This window comes from Stegodyphus dumicola, chromosome 9, assembly GCF_044657685.1.
Source record: "Stegodyphus dumicola isolate Sdum_Otavi_A_Nest chromosome 9, ASM4465768v1".
NCBI classification, from domain to species: Eukaryota; Metazoa; Arthropoda; class Arachnida; order Araneae; family Eresidae; genus Stegodyphus; species Stegodyphus dumicola.
Window position 1 is genome coordinate 28,393,543 of NC_140776.1, and position 17,364 is coordinate 28,410,906.

At 30.2% G+C, this 17,364-nt stretch overlaps 1 protein-coding gene across 5 annotated transcripts in view; it reads right to left on the bottom strand.

Moving 5' to 3' along the window:
- Nucleotides 1-17,364, bottom strand: part of LOC118191626 (CCA tRNA nucleotidyltransferase 1, mitochondrial) — a 53,026-nt gene that overhangs the window by 1,775 nt on the left and 33,887 nt on the right. For all 5 annotated transcript variants that reach the window (XR_015042952.1, XM_085823315.1, XM_085823316.1 and 2 more), the window contains exons 6-7: nucleotides 15,172-15,279; nucleotides 4,523-4,635 (exon numbers count right to left, since the gene is read on the bottom strand). Coding sequence is in view for 4 of the 5 variants with exons in the window: in XM_085823315.1 (XP_085679441.1) it covers nucleotides 4,523-4,635; nucleotides 15,172-15,279 (221 nt within the window). In the remaining variant the exon portion in view is untranslated. The remainder of the gene's footprint in view (nucleotides 1-4,522; nucleotides 4,636-15,171; nucleotides 15,280-17,364) is intronic.

The window sequence follows — 17,364 nt, forward strand, 5'->3', positions numbered from 1 at the left end:
ACCTCCTAGGTACCGAATTTGTGATTTGAAATTGCCTCCAAAGTCTATAAACCACAGAAGGACTCACATTTAGCCATCTAGCCACTTCTGTTTGACTTTGTCCTGCCTCTAGTCTCCCAATGGCTTTCTATCGTAGTTCTGCAGGCAAACAATGCCTGGAGATTATTGTTACGAATTGGCTATGTCAGATTTCTGATGTCACTATCACAGTGAAATATGTGGGCTTGCTCTCAAACATTGACTTTTATGCTCCTTGCAGATGACGTATTCCGAGTGCAGCGCCACTAATTTGTATATTGGAGTTTTACTCAGCTACTCTTACTTGGCAACATATTCGAATTTTACACGGTTTGGCTTATTTTTGAGGGAGTTATTGCTATTTTTGTGATTTTTCCTTAATTTATGATAACCAGTGTAGTTACATTTAGGAAAAATTTAATATATGTTAAAAAATAAATAAATCACATACAAAATGTTTGTTTTCCATATGGCAAAAAATGACCACGTTATTTAATTTTAAAATTTGGGATATTTGATGTCACTTCCAACTTGCCTCGGCATAATTAAGAAATGAATTAGAATAATTTAAGGTTAAAATTTTTCCTCTTTAAATGCCATTCAATGATATAACTACTAATGTGTAAGATTCTTTTATTTATAATTTCATTACCAACGTTATGCTGAAAGAACTTTTACATCAATAACTTTTAAGTTTGTAAGAAATAAAAAAATAATGAACTACTTTAGAATCATTATTTAAAGTAGTTAGTTATTTTTTAGTTATGTACAAATGCAAACATTTTGCTTTTTAGTTTGCATACCAGCTTTTAATATGGTCTTCACTTTTAAAATGAAATATCTTGGTCAGCTTTATAACATGAGAGTCAAACTTTTTGTATTTTACTTTTCACACTGAATATAATTTTTTTTTAAATGTAAGTTTAGACTGAAAAAAAGGTTAAAATAAATAAAATCTAAAAGGTTTCAGATTTTAAATTATGTCCAAAGGGGTGTTTTTTTAACGTTTTGTGTGTTACCTTTATTTATTAAATATCATGTTCTTTGCACTTAAACCATAAAATTCATTTCAATAGCAATGTCGCAAAATAAGTTAAACCCTTTAATGGTTTTACCCGTATTTTCTCATTCTTTTATGCAGGCCTCTTGACGGTTCATTACGGAATATTGTTAGTTTAAATATATCCTCGAAAACGGATCGTCCCATGTTTTTATAATAGCGAAAAGATAGGCCAAAAATGATTAGCCCATATTTTTGTACATCTTCCAACCCCCAATGCCTAAGGGGACAAGGGTCCACGCAAAACTGATGACAATGGGTAATGGCTGTCATTAGCACAGGGAGAAATCTTCTTGATGTTTTGAGATAAAGGCCTTACACTGACTCTGAAGAAACAAATTTATTACGAGTTACAGAGTGAATGTATATATAATAGGAATTAAGAATTTCCGTTTTAGAGCAGTTATTGAATAAAAAATAGAAGTTTTTACAAAATGAAAGTTTACCTATAAAAGCATTAATTAATTAAAACGAGAAAAATAAAAATAATAAATGCAAACATAAAAATCTGAAAATGAAAATCTTTTAGAATTTACATTATGCCCAAAGAGGCATTTTTTAAATGTTTTGTGTTTTTTTAAATGTTAAAATCCTTTATTTTTAAATATCATGTTCTTCGCACTTAAAACATAAAATTTCAGTTTAACAGCAATATCACAATATAATTTTTAAATGAGCATATCTTTAGAATTTCCGATACACAGTCTCGCCCGTTGAAGATAATTTTTATTTTATTTTCGTACAGTGTTGCCTTTGCTCGTTTTGAAATCGTTGAGTTTCTTAATCAAAAATTCACTGAAGTTTTACAAAATATAAAATAGATAATAAAACAAATTCCAAATCTGGGCTTGGAGATGCCCATATTCGAGTGGAAACGTACATTATTCAAAATTTGATGGCTCTACGTACCATTGTTTTATCACAATGCGAGAAACATACATACATTAATGCAGATTATTCATTATTTAATTTCTTTAAATATAACAGAGAGCTGTAATATTTGGTAGCAACAGTTTGAAAAGTGAACTGACATAGTTTTCAATGCAAAATGCCAAAACGAAGTTAATAGACCTTCTGGGCTAACGACCTTTGGGCTAAAAATAATGTATCATGTAATTTAATGGGAAAGCAGGATTAAATAATTCTTTTTAAAAATTCTTCTACAAATTTATATCGCGAATAATAAAAACATGAGGCTCTCTTGATAAATTTATAAATCTTATACTTCTGACAATGCGATTCGAATATTTGATTTTGTAATTTAAGAACCTATTATTCTTGTTATAAAACTACACAGGAATTTTGCAAAGAGGCTATTAAGTAATCTCTTATTCCCATTAATCTACACGATAAATTATTTTTCTTCTTTTGCTTAAGTCTTATTTCCAGGTATCCTCTTACCTCAAATAATTGAAAAGATATATAAATTTAAAACAAAATTCGCCTTAAAATTAAAAATTATGTTAAAAATTTCATGCAAATTTTATTTCGAAAGCTATTTTACGCTCTGTAAAATGCAAACAAAAATTTTGAGATTTTTAGTTTATTCTTTAAATGGAAATATGTGCAAACAATTTTGTCAACATTAAATTTAAAAAACTCTAAATCGAATTTTATAAAACTCGCTTTAGCAGCTGTATTATCATCCATAAACGGTGTGTGTACAAAATTTGAACTCAATAGCTTATCAAGAAGTAGTTAAAAAATCGACGACGATCTTTTGATTATAGCGACAAACACAGTGAGTGAACTGAATACAATTTTTGGAACAGCTCTATTTTTAAACACTTTGGAAAGATCGGTAAGTTGTTGATATAGCATAACCGTTATTTTTATAACATTCTTGGTATTATGAAACATGTAAGTGACATTCATAACTGATTCCCGACAATTCTGTTCATTTGTCAAAGTGGCTGCTTTTGAAAATATTGTGATGCTCATTTGATATGCTCCACTATCTCTGATACTCATTATCGATATTTAATTATGTTCTATTTCTGTTCTATTTCTATACAGAAATATTGATAAAATTAAGAGGGGTCAAATATTTAATTATTTGAGTTATATAACTACTTATACTGTCTCAAGAAATTTTGAGACATTTTGTAAAAATAATCTTTTTTTTTTAAATTCCTTTTTCGCCCCTCCCACTATGCTTAATGACTTTATTACTATTCTGATGAATGGAAGGTTTGTAGAGACATTAGTTTTTTTTTAGCAGCAAGAGACATGAAAAATGAGCAAAGCCCTCAGTCAATGCCTCAGTAGTCGCTGCATACGAGTGTGGTGTCGATGTGAGGACAGGTCCAATCCAACAGCAATTGTGGAGTGCCTCACTCACTGCACGACAATGCAGCATCACAGTTTGGGGCACAATTGCATGTGAAACTTTGCATATATCCATGAAATAGAATTTTTTCCCCGGAAGGGGGGAGGGTAAAAGAAGGAAGTATGTTTTGCACAGAAAACTGACATATATCTGACTACAAATACGAATAAATATATCTTAGAAATAGAGAGACAGATGCATTTACATTTAGCGGGGGGTAGGGGGGGGCTCGCATGCAATGGTGTTTTCCCCCTTCTTTTTTGCAGTTGCTAAAACAAAATTTGAAAATTTAGCTTTATAATTTATTTAAATTTTACAGTAAAAAACATAACAAATATATATATTAAATTTGACTATTTTCTCATGTTTTATATTTTCATGGAATTTTGCCTTAAAACAACAAAATTTTGATATAATGTTGTTATTTTAACATTATCATAATAATGTTACTGATAATATTAAAATGTTTTTTAAAAATGAATCACCGTGAAATTTGTAAGATACCAAATCAAAGATTTCACTAATTTTCACTAAAGATAATTTGTTTTGATGGCAGACTGGCACAATATTTAGCATCTTTACAAAAACAGCAAAATTCATAAAAAATGGATTTATTTGGACGTTTTATAACACAAAAATTTCTTAATCGATTTAAACATTAATAAGTCCTTTCTTTAAGTTTAATTTTAAACAATTTATTTAAATTAATGTGAATTGTTGTTATATATATAATTACAAAACAATTCTTCTGAAAACAAAAGAATTTATTTAAGAAAAAGTTATTTTCGTGCATTAAGCTGCAGAAAAACTATCATTAAAGACAAAGTAAAAAATTTAGAACTAATATTTTAGAAAGACAATTAAAAATAATTTACACAAATGCATCAACAATTAAATAATTGTGTAAATGCAAGCAACAATCAAATAAACATATAGATGCAACATTGTTGCATTTATATGCTTATTTGAAATTTAGTAATTATGAATTTCAATTTCTGGTCTTTGTGAAATATTAGTTCTAAATTTCTTACTATATATAGATGTGTGTATATATATAAAGAGGTAAAAACTTTTTAATATTAGATTAATACATATATAAATTATGAAGAAAATACCTCCTCCTCAGTTTTAAGCAATGCTGTTAATCTAGTCATTGGATGTGGCTTCATTGCTTGAGATCTGTTGCCAACGTCTTCATACTCTTGCACATTTGGATTTTGAGGAAAACCTGTAGAATTTAAAACATAAAACATTCTCCTTGTCATTCCAATATAGAATCTTCTAACATTAAGATTTATTTTCCTGAAATAATATTTCAAGGGGAAAAAATCAAAGAATATAAACAGGATGCATTTTGATATAGCAGATTTTAACCATACAATATTTTAAATCAAAATTTTCTTATACGGAGTTCAAATTATATTGAAATAAACAATATACTATTATCTTTGAATTATGCAGAGTGACTAGTCTTCGTATAATTTCTACCATTTAAGTACTTTTAGCTAGGTGCATATCAAGCAAGAGGTGAAATTTTATGACTAAAGCTATTAACATTCCTGAACTGTTTTTTAACATCAACATTTTGGAGTGAAAGTTTGACATGGTGCTTAAAAAAAAAAAAAAAAAAATTCCAACTACAATTTTAAAAAAATTCTAATTAAAACAAAAATGATAAGAATACAATAAATGAAAAATCTCTGAATATCGTACTGGCAAAATTCTGAAAAATAAGATGAATTCTTTTCAATGGAACTTGGAATAAGATTAGGATGATACTAAAGAAAATATACTTCTTTCAATGATGAATTTTTTTTAAATCATCATGAATGAACATATTTGATAGGATTTTACATTAGGCACACACATATTTGATTAACTGCTAGTATTCCCGAGACCTATTTCAAACTTTAAAATCTGAGTTAGAGAATATTAACTATCAGATAAAATAAAACTCTGTTAGAGATAAATAAATACAAACTTACAGCAAACTGCCTCTTTTTTTTTTTTTTTTTTTTCAGAATTATAATAATATGGTCCACATATCAGAATATAATCTAGATCATGCATCGGAAACCTTTTTGGGCACTAAGTCAAAATTAACCAAAATATGTGTATTAAGATGTTGTGTGCCAGTGGCATTTTCATTTTAAAACAGTCTTTTCTGGTGAATAATAAGATATATATATTTTTTTTTGAGAAAATAATTACAGTACACTTTAAATTTTAAAAGTATAATTCAAATTATTATAAAAATAAACATAACTGAATGAACTTTATTTTTCTCTATGATGTAAATGGCTTTCCTAGATCAATGGATTATGAATTTGTGATATCAAGTGAGTCAAGTTTGGCTTACAGTTAGTCCTCTTGAGACAAACACATCTGAATTGAGACAAATACATCTGAATTTTTCATAGTTAGTTAAGCTGCTCCTGTTCTGAAAGTAAATTTTATGTGTGAAAATATTTGCTCGTACTTGTAAGTTGAAATGAATGTGAACAAAATGGCAAAACCAATTGTTGAAATTATGGATTGGCACTGCCACACATTGATTTCTTTTTGAAGTTAAGCTACAGTTTTTGTTTTTCAAAAAAAGTAAGATAGATTTTTATTTTACAAAATTAAAAATGCATGCTCATTACTGTAACTTTGTAAAAATGTTATTATTTATGTTTTATAGTTTATTTTTTATATATTATACTTTACTTTTGGAACTCAAGTGGATCACTTGAAATTATGAAATAGGTCACTCGGTGATACACAGGCTGCTGAGGCTTGATCTAGATGCTATAATTCAGCAATATCTGATGAGAAGATTCTATTTAATCTTAAACTTTAGGCTTTCTGCATGACTTTAATTATTATGATCTGTCTTTATAACTAAGTATTCCATTTTAATTCTTATTTAATTGAAATTATTTAGTTTTATGTAATAAATGACCATTTAGAAACATTTTCATAATTATCAATTCCGAGAAATATTTATAAAATTTTTACTATAGGGGAAGAAAAAAAATGTAGATATGTTTTTGTATAAGAAATGTTATTTAGCAACCTATATGCTGGAGATTAATATTTTCAGCCATGTTTATATATAAACATCTCTTTGCTACATTGCAGGTTTTCTAAAAAAACAGACTGGTACATGAAACGAGGAACTGGCATTAAAATTATATAAAAATTATATAAAGGTACTATCCCTGTAAAAAAAAAAAAAAAAAAAAAAAAAAATTCAGATTTTAAATTACGTCCAAAGGGGCGTTTTTTTAACATTTTGTCTGTTACCTTTATTATTTATTAAATATCATGTTCTTCGCACTTAAACAATAAAATTCAGTTCAAGAGCAATATCACAAAATAGTTTTAAATTGAGCATATGTTTAGAATTTCCGATACAGAATCTAGCACGCTGAAGATAAAAAGCTTTCTCCCCCCCCCCTGTAGAGTGTTGCCATTGTTCGCTTTGAAATCCTTCAGTTTGTTAATCAAAAATTCGCTAAAATGTTACAAAATATGAAATCAATAATAAAACAAATTCCAAATTAGGGCTTCCAGATGCCCATATTCGGTGGAGGATTATGTTATTCAAAATTGAATGGTTCTAGGTACCATTGTTTTATCACAATACGAGAAACATACATATTTTTATGCTGATTTTTCATAATTTAATTCCTTCTAAATATAATGCAGGACTCTAACATTTGGTGGCAACACTTTGGAAAGTGAAAAAACATTTATAGTGAACCAATGCAAAATTGCAAAATGAAAACAATAGTAAAAAAAAAAAAAATTGTTACAGATGTTTATATCTATCAAATTATTCATAATAGCTGGCCTACAGATTATACAAGATTACATCAAAACATTATATTCTTCATAAAGAAAAGTTGTATTAGAAATGCTAACGTCTCACAGCATGGATAATAAATAATATAGCGTCATCACTGACGAATGTATGGAAGTATTCAAGTTAAATAATATATGAAAAAGCGCAATGTAAAATACTATATATTGCTTTTTGTTGACATATATACAATGTGAATAAGTTTATTATAAGCACTTTTAAATATTCTATGTGTTTACCATTAATTGCACAACACACTTCAATAAGCCTATTCACACTTAACTCCCCTCTCAAGAGCCAATAAGCAAGATAGAGATCATCCACTTTCTCTTGCTTACATTTTGTTTCAGAAGTTTTTGCGAACTTTGGGTCATGTATTCTGCTGACTGCAGATTTAATTATTATATAATACAACAAAATTGTCACAAATTATGAACTTGTTTGATTCTCAGTGTTTTTATTCTTTAATAATTAAATTCCATATGTCTAATTTTCTTGATTGCAATTTAAGATTACATTCATAGCAAAAAATTCGAAAGAATTAAAAGTATATTCATTCATTTATGTATTGTTTACTTAAAATTTTTATATTCCACAATAAGATTTATTGTCTTCATGTGCATGATTCATTTAAAAAAAAATCTTTACTGAATTCCTATTAAAATGGGTGATATCAGTTATTCATTTCACAAACTGTTTTGTAATTAACTGCAGAGCCAACAATAATGAAAAAAGAAAATAATTCAGCATTTTAATTGAACACTTCAAAATGCTTTTTTTTCTTCTTATATGTAAACTACGAAAAACAAAAGGGGGAAATTCTATATCTCCTGCTCTACTGGGCCTATTGACAAAATTAAACTTACGTTTTTCATGTCTCAAAAGCATGACTTAGGATATGTATTAGATTTATATATAGCATTGCTCTCATTTGGGTATTTTGACACTAAATCGGACTTTTTCTGAAATAACATACCAATTTTTTTCCATATTTCAATTTTATGATTCAAATTACGCCAAACTATCAAGTTTAGTAAAAATCGCATGAGTAATTTTTAAAAAATTACTTCCTCAATGTTAATTGAGTTTGGTATATATTTATTAATCTCTTTTTTTTATTAAACTTATTTGATTCTTCCTTTCACATTTTGAAATTCAGGTTCAGTCCGAATAAAATTCACCCATTTTTTTATAATTTACTTTTAAAAATTTGTATTTTTAAATATTTTTTTATAAATTTTTTTAAAACATTTTGAATTAAAATCTATAAAAGTTTTACCTTCATCTTAAAGTAGACATATTTATAAGCATACCTGCAAAAAATTACAGTTTTTTATTCAAAATTTCCAAAGATACACATGAATTTATATATTGGCACGTTTTGAAATTTGGCATAGTTGAAAGCGATAAAATATCAAATGTGATTTAGACACTTTGCTAAAATTATTTGAAAATAGGAACGATGTGACTATTTTTCCGCTCCGGCATAATGGAAGGGAAAGGAAAATTGGTTGCTATATATTAAGAAGTTTCTTGGCGCAAATTAAAAAAATTGCACCGAGATAAATTTTTGAATTTCTCCGCAAATTTCGAACCAAATTTCACAAAATTTAATATTTGCAAAGAATCGAAATATGAGAAAAACGTGGTATGTTATTTCAGAAAAAGTCAGATTTTGTGTCAAAATACCTATTTTAGAATAATGCTATATATAAATCAAATATGTATCCTAATTCGCGATTTCGAAACATGAAAAACGCACTTTGAATTTCATCAATTGGCCCAGTAAAACGAGAAATATAAAACTGTCCCTCCCCCTTTTTTTGTGCAGTGTACATGCACTATAATCAGGGTTCGTACACATTTCCTTACATGGAAATTAAGGACTTTTAAGGACCATCAAAGAAAAAATTAAGGACCTATCAGCAAACAAAAAACGAATAGAATAAAGCAATTATCCATACTACCAACTTCATGCTTGTAATTTCACTTTAAGAAACTAACAGAAGTGTGTATTATGCACTATTATTAAATTCACTTTAATACTTACCATAAAACAATTTTGAAAATTAAACTAACTCCCTACAAGTTATGAAGTAGATAACATTAAATTAGGAACATAATTTCTTTAACAACATGTATAAGTGTATTTTACACTAATAACAGTCACTATTTTAGAGATTTACATGATTATTATTTAACTTATTTGATATTTATTGAAACACAGTCAACTACTATTATAATTACAATGTAAGAATATTTTGCAGATTAAAATAACTGATTTGTAAACATACAATTTATTTCCTTGGTTTTTTGAAAGATACTAGAGTAATAAACTGTACAATAAAAGATACAAAACATTTGTGCTTTTTTTAAATCTGAAATCTTTTCAGCTATTTTAACATCTAATTTATTTATGTCTATTTCCTTTTCTTTAACTATTCTTCTAAGTTCATTTGCTTTGATAAACAAATCAATCTTCCTGCTGGTCTCAGCTTCATCTGCTAAAGCATCTACTTCTTCATTAATATCTTTAATGTCCCTTTGAAGAAATTTTTTCTTCTGCTTCATATAATCAATTTCTTCCTCAATGATATTTCTTTTCCTCTTTGAATTTTCAGATTTAGTTAAAGATTTTTGTTCTTCTAAATACTGCATATATTTAGACCTTGCAGAAGCTGCTGCTGATCTCATTTCTTTATTAATTTCGATATTAAGAACACCTCCAGAAAATTTTATGTAATCAAATACTGTGCATTGAAAAATGTATGATGAGCCACTTAAATTTTCAATTTCAATTGCTTTATTTACAGAGAAGCCCCTTTCCACGGAGGCCTGCCCATGTGACAAGATAAGAATCATTTTCACTATTTTCCATACTTTTGAATAGTGAAAATCATGAAAGTAAGAAGTGAGAAATCTGTGAAGAGAAAGATTTTGAGGATCAAAAGTAGAAAATTCATGTAAATTTGTCTTAACTACTTTGTCTAGAAACTCTCCAAACTGCAGCAGAATTTCATCCCAATCATCTTGTAAAACACGTTTATTCTGCATTAATACCGTTAGAACTATTTTTATTTTGTTCTAGGCTTTTTCTGGACTTTTAACCATCAATCGCGGGTCTATACAAGATGCATTTCGAATAAGAGAATAATTTATTGGACATTTAGACATTAAGTGTTGTACTATTGTTAAGACACATTGTTGACCTTCTTGTTTCAATGGAAAACTTTCAGCTTGTGAAATGTCCTTCTTGTGGCATTTATCATTCATTAACTGCTCAGCAATGAATCCCAAATAAACTTTACTTTTATCATTATAACAATTTGGATCATTAAAATTAAATTTATAAAGATTTTCTGCTTTAGTTATTTTTGAATATTCTAGTTTCAAAATTTTAAAGTGCTGAAGGCAATCATTTACAAGTTTTAAGATATCTTCAGCAAAAAAGGGAATAAGTGGTTTATCACTTTGATAATATTCAAGGAAAGGCAATAATATTTTCGACAGAGAGAGAAAAAAATTTAATTTTATAAGAAATGTTTTATCTTTAGTAGCCTCCAAAATATTTGAGAAGGATTTCGATGAATTTTTTTTAAACTTCTTTACAGTAGCAAGTCATACTGTAAATTCTTTACAGTAGCAAGTCATACCATATTTCAATGGCTCTGTCAACTGCTGGGACATTTTGCAACCATTGGTAAAAGCAGAACTTCACAGGTAGCTCTTTTAAGCCAGATATACTTAAAAAATCTTCACGTCTTGCAGGAGAATCTTTAAAAATCCAATATAAGGAGGATAAGAATGATGGAATGTCCCAGCCAGTGGATGACATCCTATGCTTGAAAGCATTGTTAAGAATGTGTAAACCACATGTCCCTAATGTCAAGCATTGAATGTTATATTCCTTTGTCAAGTCCTGTTGCAATAAATCATAAAATTTCCAGTTTACTGCAGGACCATCCATCGATATTTGTAAGAGTTTTGACAAGTCTAGTTTTTCAACACATTCATAAAATTTGGATAAAACAATTTCACTTGTTGCATGCCCTATAAATGCAGAAGTAAGGTACTGAGTTCTGACCTTATTTTCGTGATGCCAGTAACCTCACATAAATATCTAGTTGCTTCTTTTGATTTGTCAGATTAAGAGTCTCATCAAATAGTAATGTAAAAAACTCAACAAACAACAAAAAACTCCGTAGAAGGTGATACAAATTAATTTATGGCTTAATTGAAACCAACACAGAAATTAAGCTAAGCAAAACCGTGTAAAAACAAATTGAAATGATAAAACAAAACTTAATTTTCATGTGAATTTTCAGCGCTGATTCTCCCATTATAGAAATTTTAATTTGTTTCAGACAAAGACCACATTTAGCTTTATAAGGATTGTCATCCATTAATATCCAGTCTTTGTAGTCAGCTTGATGAAGCCACAGTTTATTGAAAATGCACTTTTTAGGCATCTCGTTCCTATTGGCGTCGGAAAGGTTCCAGGTTGGAATTGCTCTAATTTTGGCAAATATTTTCAGAATCCCCATTTTTTTTTCTCGAGCACCTTCATCATCACTTTCGCCTCTTAAAGAACTTCCAGCTTCACGCTTTCATCACAATCTGCCCAAATTTATGGATAACAACTGTTTCGAAAGATTGGGTGAATAGCCAATCAGACACCGATACTTTCGTTCGAGGAGCTAATTGTTTTTTTTTATCATTTGCAATGCAAATCCGCCAACAGAATGGTTAAGAGCCGTGCAATTTTAATTCCATATTCACGAGAAATCGCAATTCACTCATAGAATGGCAATCATTAGAAATGATAAGAAATGTCAAATGAGCAAAATTAAGGACCGTTTATTAATTTTGGCCAAAATTAAGGTCTTTTAAGGACCAAAAATCATTTTTGAAAAAATTAAGGACTTTTAAGGACCATACGAACCCTGTATAATTAGTTATACCACAAAATGGTGTCGCTGTCAGCAGATAAATTACAAGCATTGCTGAGGTTTATATATACAGGGTGATTCCAAATTGTTTTTACAAATTAAAAGGGGTGATATTATCCATCCAGATGAGCTATAATTACCATAGAACATAGGATCACATTCCACTCTGAGAGGCAGAGTAAAGGAATATTAGAATTACCACCATAAATTAAACAGTGTTGAGAAAGCGAATGAACGAGACAGAAATTGGGCGATCAGATTTATTGTTCGGTGAAAAACTCACAGACAGTGCTCAAAATGCCGACCATGTGTTGACATCGGCGAAGGAATGACTGGCACACCCTCTTGTTAACTCCCGGTGTCACTATAATTTTATCTGCGTCAACAACAATTCTCGCCACAAGATCTTCAGCTGAGTTCACAGGTGTCTTGCACACTAAAGATTTCATGTGTCCCCAAGAAGAAGAAGTCAGTGGGTTGAGGTCTGGTGAGTGAGGATGCCAAGTCACAGGTCCGCCTCATCTAATCCATTGTGTTGAACATGTGGCATTGAAAAGGTTATGGACCATGACAGACAAATGTGCTGGGGCTCCATCGTGCATAAACCACATGTCTCTCTGTATGGGGAGCAGAACAGCCTGCAATAAATTAGGAAGCACTTGTTCCAAGAAAATATACTATGCTGTGCCAAATGGTCTGGCATGATGTAAGGGCCTACCAGGTAATCACCTAGGATACCTGCCAGACATTCACAGAAAATTTCTGGTGGTGTTTATGAGGGGTAGTGCATTGGGGATTTTTGTCAGACCAAATGTGTTGATTGTGAACGTTGAAAATGCCTTCTCTGCTAAATGTCGCCTCATCACTAAATCATATTAATGCAGGAAATCGTGCATCATTATTCCTCATTCCAAGCATCCACTGCACAATGTATGCCCCCACAGGGATAATCATCTGTGTCCAAAAATTGCACTTTTTGCATGTGGTAAGGGCGCATGCGTTCCTCATGTAAAATACGCCATACCACTAGCTGAGAAACACACATTTCATATGCCACCGCTCGCATACTTGTGGAAGGAACTGCTTCAAATCTAGTCAAAACTCGCTCTTCCATTTCTGAGTATCGTGCATTTAGCGAACATCCTGCATTGCCTTTTGAGATGGCAAAAGAACCGGTTTCTCGCAGTCTTTGATCAATACTGTAAAAGGTTGGATGACTTGGAATCTGACGAGTTGGAAACCGTACAACCGTATTCGTACAATTTTCGTGCTTCGCGTCCATTCTATTTTGCTTCATCATAAGTGAACGAATATCCACCAATTTCTTATACGTGTACTCCGCCATAGATTTCACCATGTTTCTACCATGCCACAGAATTCACCAAGTTTCAGACCATGTTATCTAGGTAATACTTGAAGCAACGATGTTGTGCCGTTTTTAAGGATACCATATGCTCTTGATTGGCTTTCTCCAGTACCAACTAAGAGCAAAATGCTGCTTCTTCTCAGTGCAAATTTGCATACAGTTAATTCTTGATAGTGTTATGAGATTGGTCTTCTTGTTCTTTGTCGATGCATTCTACTTTCCTGTTTTCTGCCTCTCAGAGTGGAATGCAACCCTATGTGCTACAGTAATTATTGCTCGTCTGGATGGGTACTATCACCCCTCTTAATTTGTAAAAACAATTTAGAATGACCCTGTATATATATATCATCTTTTCTATTAAATTAATAGAAATTAATTTAGATAATTTCTATTAAATTATCTAAATTAATTTGAGTATTTTAAATTTAATTTCAAAATATTAAATTTTGGCAAAGAGCCACTTTTACATATTTTTCAACATTACACTTGTTTATAGAAAGTTAATTTTCCCTTTACGTAGTGTTCTTTACTTCTACTGCAAAGTTTTTCTTTATTTTGAATTTTCTACATCATATAACTGCATTATCCTTTTACACCTACAACTATTTCCTTTAGCGAAAACCTCACATTTATTCTCAGCACCTCCTGAGGCAATCCCTATCTTTTTAGGAAGCTTTTATTTACATTGTCAGCCATCTTGTGTGTTAAAACCTGACACACTGATGATGATGATCAATTTTTCTTACATGATTGGTCAGTTCCAAATGTCTACAATGCAAAGTTGAGCTTTTTCAAATAAGAAACTGCAGCTTTACTGTGGTGAAAAAGTAATTTTCTATTCTGTTGAATCAGTGCTTGTTGTGACATCTCTCTTTGCTAGCTTGGGTAAACCCTTTAGTGGAAACAGCCTTTAGCTGGCAATCCAGGTCTTACCGAACCTATTTTAATGCATCTTAGTCAAGTGCTTGAATGTTAGCAACTTACACATAATGAATTTTAACCGCTTTTGCACAATTTTTAAAAATGTATACTATAAAATCAGATGTTGACTTGGCCATATCATTGGTTTCTTTGGATTTGTTGGAAGGAAGCTTTGAATTTATTCAGATATTCAATGCCAGCTGGAACTTTTGTAAACAGCTCTTATGTTTAAATTTTGCATACTAGCTGCAGTATTTCTTGTTTGGGAAATGAATTTTGGAAATTTAATCAAAATTTACTTAAAAAAAAACCCAAGAAAACATTTCTTTTTATATATTTCTAAAACATAAACAGGCCATTCAGTATGCCAAGTCATATGATATATGGTGTAAAAAATTTCATACCTACACATACATACCTTTTCAAGTTTCATCATATCTTTCCCTGCACTTTTAAAAATCCTTTTTTTTTTTTTTTTTTTTTTTAATATAAACTACTGAAACTGTATACTTCTTTTCAGAAACAATTCAAAAATAGTATAGCATTGATTAATTAGATATAAATATGTTATATTAACATATATTGTACTTTCAAAATCAATGAAACTTCATCATGTTATATAATGATTACAAACATTGTTATGAACAGATTCATTTATCAATAAAATGGCCAGGAAATTACCAATAAAAGGACCTATTCCTAAATCAATCATTTGAAGAATAAGCTCTTTAGCAAAGTTTCCACCAAGAATTTTCTTCAACTCCATCCATAATCTTTCTCCAGATATTTCTAAAAATGAATTTTGAACATAAAAAAAAGTGAGATATTGCATGATATAACAAATGCAAAACTAATATGAAAAGCCATTTACAGAAGAATTCTGCTCAATTTTTATGCTTAAATAAACAGGTTGAACAAAGTTGAGAAATGGAAAATTGCAGGAAATACATTGTTTCTTCCATTTTTTAATACAGTTGATAGTAATTTCAAAAAGTGTATACAGTACAAAGTCCGAAATCCGGACTCGTCGGGACTTGTGGTATAACTCTCGTCGGGATGATTTCGGATTTTTCCAGATATTAGATCATTAATTTAAATCTGGTAAGATGGCATGCAGAAATTATACAATTAAAAATATGAAATCATAATTTATGAAATAAAGAACAATTATGATCTAAAGGGTATCAAAATTTACAAAAAAAAAAAAAAAAAAAAGCTAAATATTGATTTGTTTACTTTATTAAACACTTCATTAAACATTTCTTTCAATGTAAGTTGTTTAAGTTGCTTCCACAAAAAATTAAAAAAGTTCCTTTTTCTTATGTCATATACAGTTGATTTTCCAATGCCATACTCCTCGCATAATTGGATATGCCTTTATCCGTTTTTTGCAGAAATTCTACTTTTTGTTCAATGGACATCGACACATGATTTCGCTTTGTAGATCCTTTGGCAGCTCCAGAATTGGAAACTCTTTTCGACATAATCGAAAGTTCAAGCTTAGTTTTTATAAAATTGCCATAATAATAACAGCTTACAAAAAATAATAAGCTGGATCAAACAAGAAGATTAGGGAACACAGCAGTCTACTACATTAACTGAAATAATTTTAGCCTAGCTTAATAGCGTTTGTTATACATTATTGGCTGTGTATCACAAGAATGGCGACGAAAGCCAAGTTCTTTCGCTAGATTTTGTCTTGCTCTTATTGCATACTGAATTGTATTAGTTTAGTTATTTACTACAGTCAAAAGTCGTTAATCCGGACTCCTCGGGACTTCGGCGATTCCGGATTATCGATTTTTCCGGATTATAGATCATCAGTTTAAATCTGGTAAGATGGCATGCAGAAATTACAAAATTAAAAATATGAAACCGTAATTTATGAAATAAAGAACAATTATGATCTAAAGGGTATCAAAATTTACAAAAAGAAAAAGCTTAATATTTATTTGTTTACTTAATTAAACATTTCCTTCAATGTAAGTTGCTTCGTTTCATGGGATAATACTTTCTCATTAATTCTATTAAACAGACATAATTTCTTGTTTAGTTACAAAGTTCCGCTGTTCAAGTCCTATAATTGCTGTGTTGAGAATACGGACTAATTTGTCAATCGAAATGTTTTCGTTTTCAATAACCTCTGGGTCACTTTCTTCACTATCGGAAGCGAATTATAATGACGAGGAACTTGATTTAAATCATATCAAAGACGGAGTACATCGAGATGAAATACTACACTTAGTACGGAATTATAAACCAAATAAAATAAAAACATCTGCCCTGAAGACAAGGATAGTGCTGACAGATTAACTTCCAATCCGCCACGTGAAATTGATAAACAGATTTCGGATTTCAAAACATACTTTCGCTTTGTAGATACAAATTACATATTAGTAAATATATATCGGAAATTCTATTTGACATAATCTTTCTAATCTATCATAATCTAATAATGACGTTTCTGCCCCCTCCCCTCTGCCGCAGAGCAGCGTGAAATTGATAAACAGATTTCGGATTTCAAAACATACTTTCGCTTTGTAGTAAATATATATCGGAAATTCTATTTGACATAATCGAAAGTTCAAGCTTACTTTTATAAAATTGCTCTAACAGTCTGCAAAAAATAATAAGCCGGATCCAATTCGAAGATTAAGGAACAACGCAATCTGCAACATTAACTGAATTAGATAACTTTAGCTTAGCGTATAACTCCGTTACACATTAAACGCGCATGCGCACAAACATATTCGCAGCCATAAGGGTCTTACGCGCTCTTGTAAACGCCTGTGCGCATGCGTGAACACGACGCATGCGCAGAAAGTTTGTAGCTTTGAGGTCCGGATTATAGATCATTCCGGATTATGGGTGTCC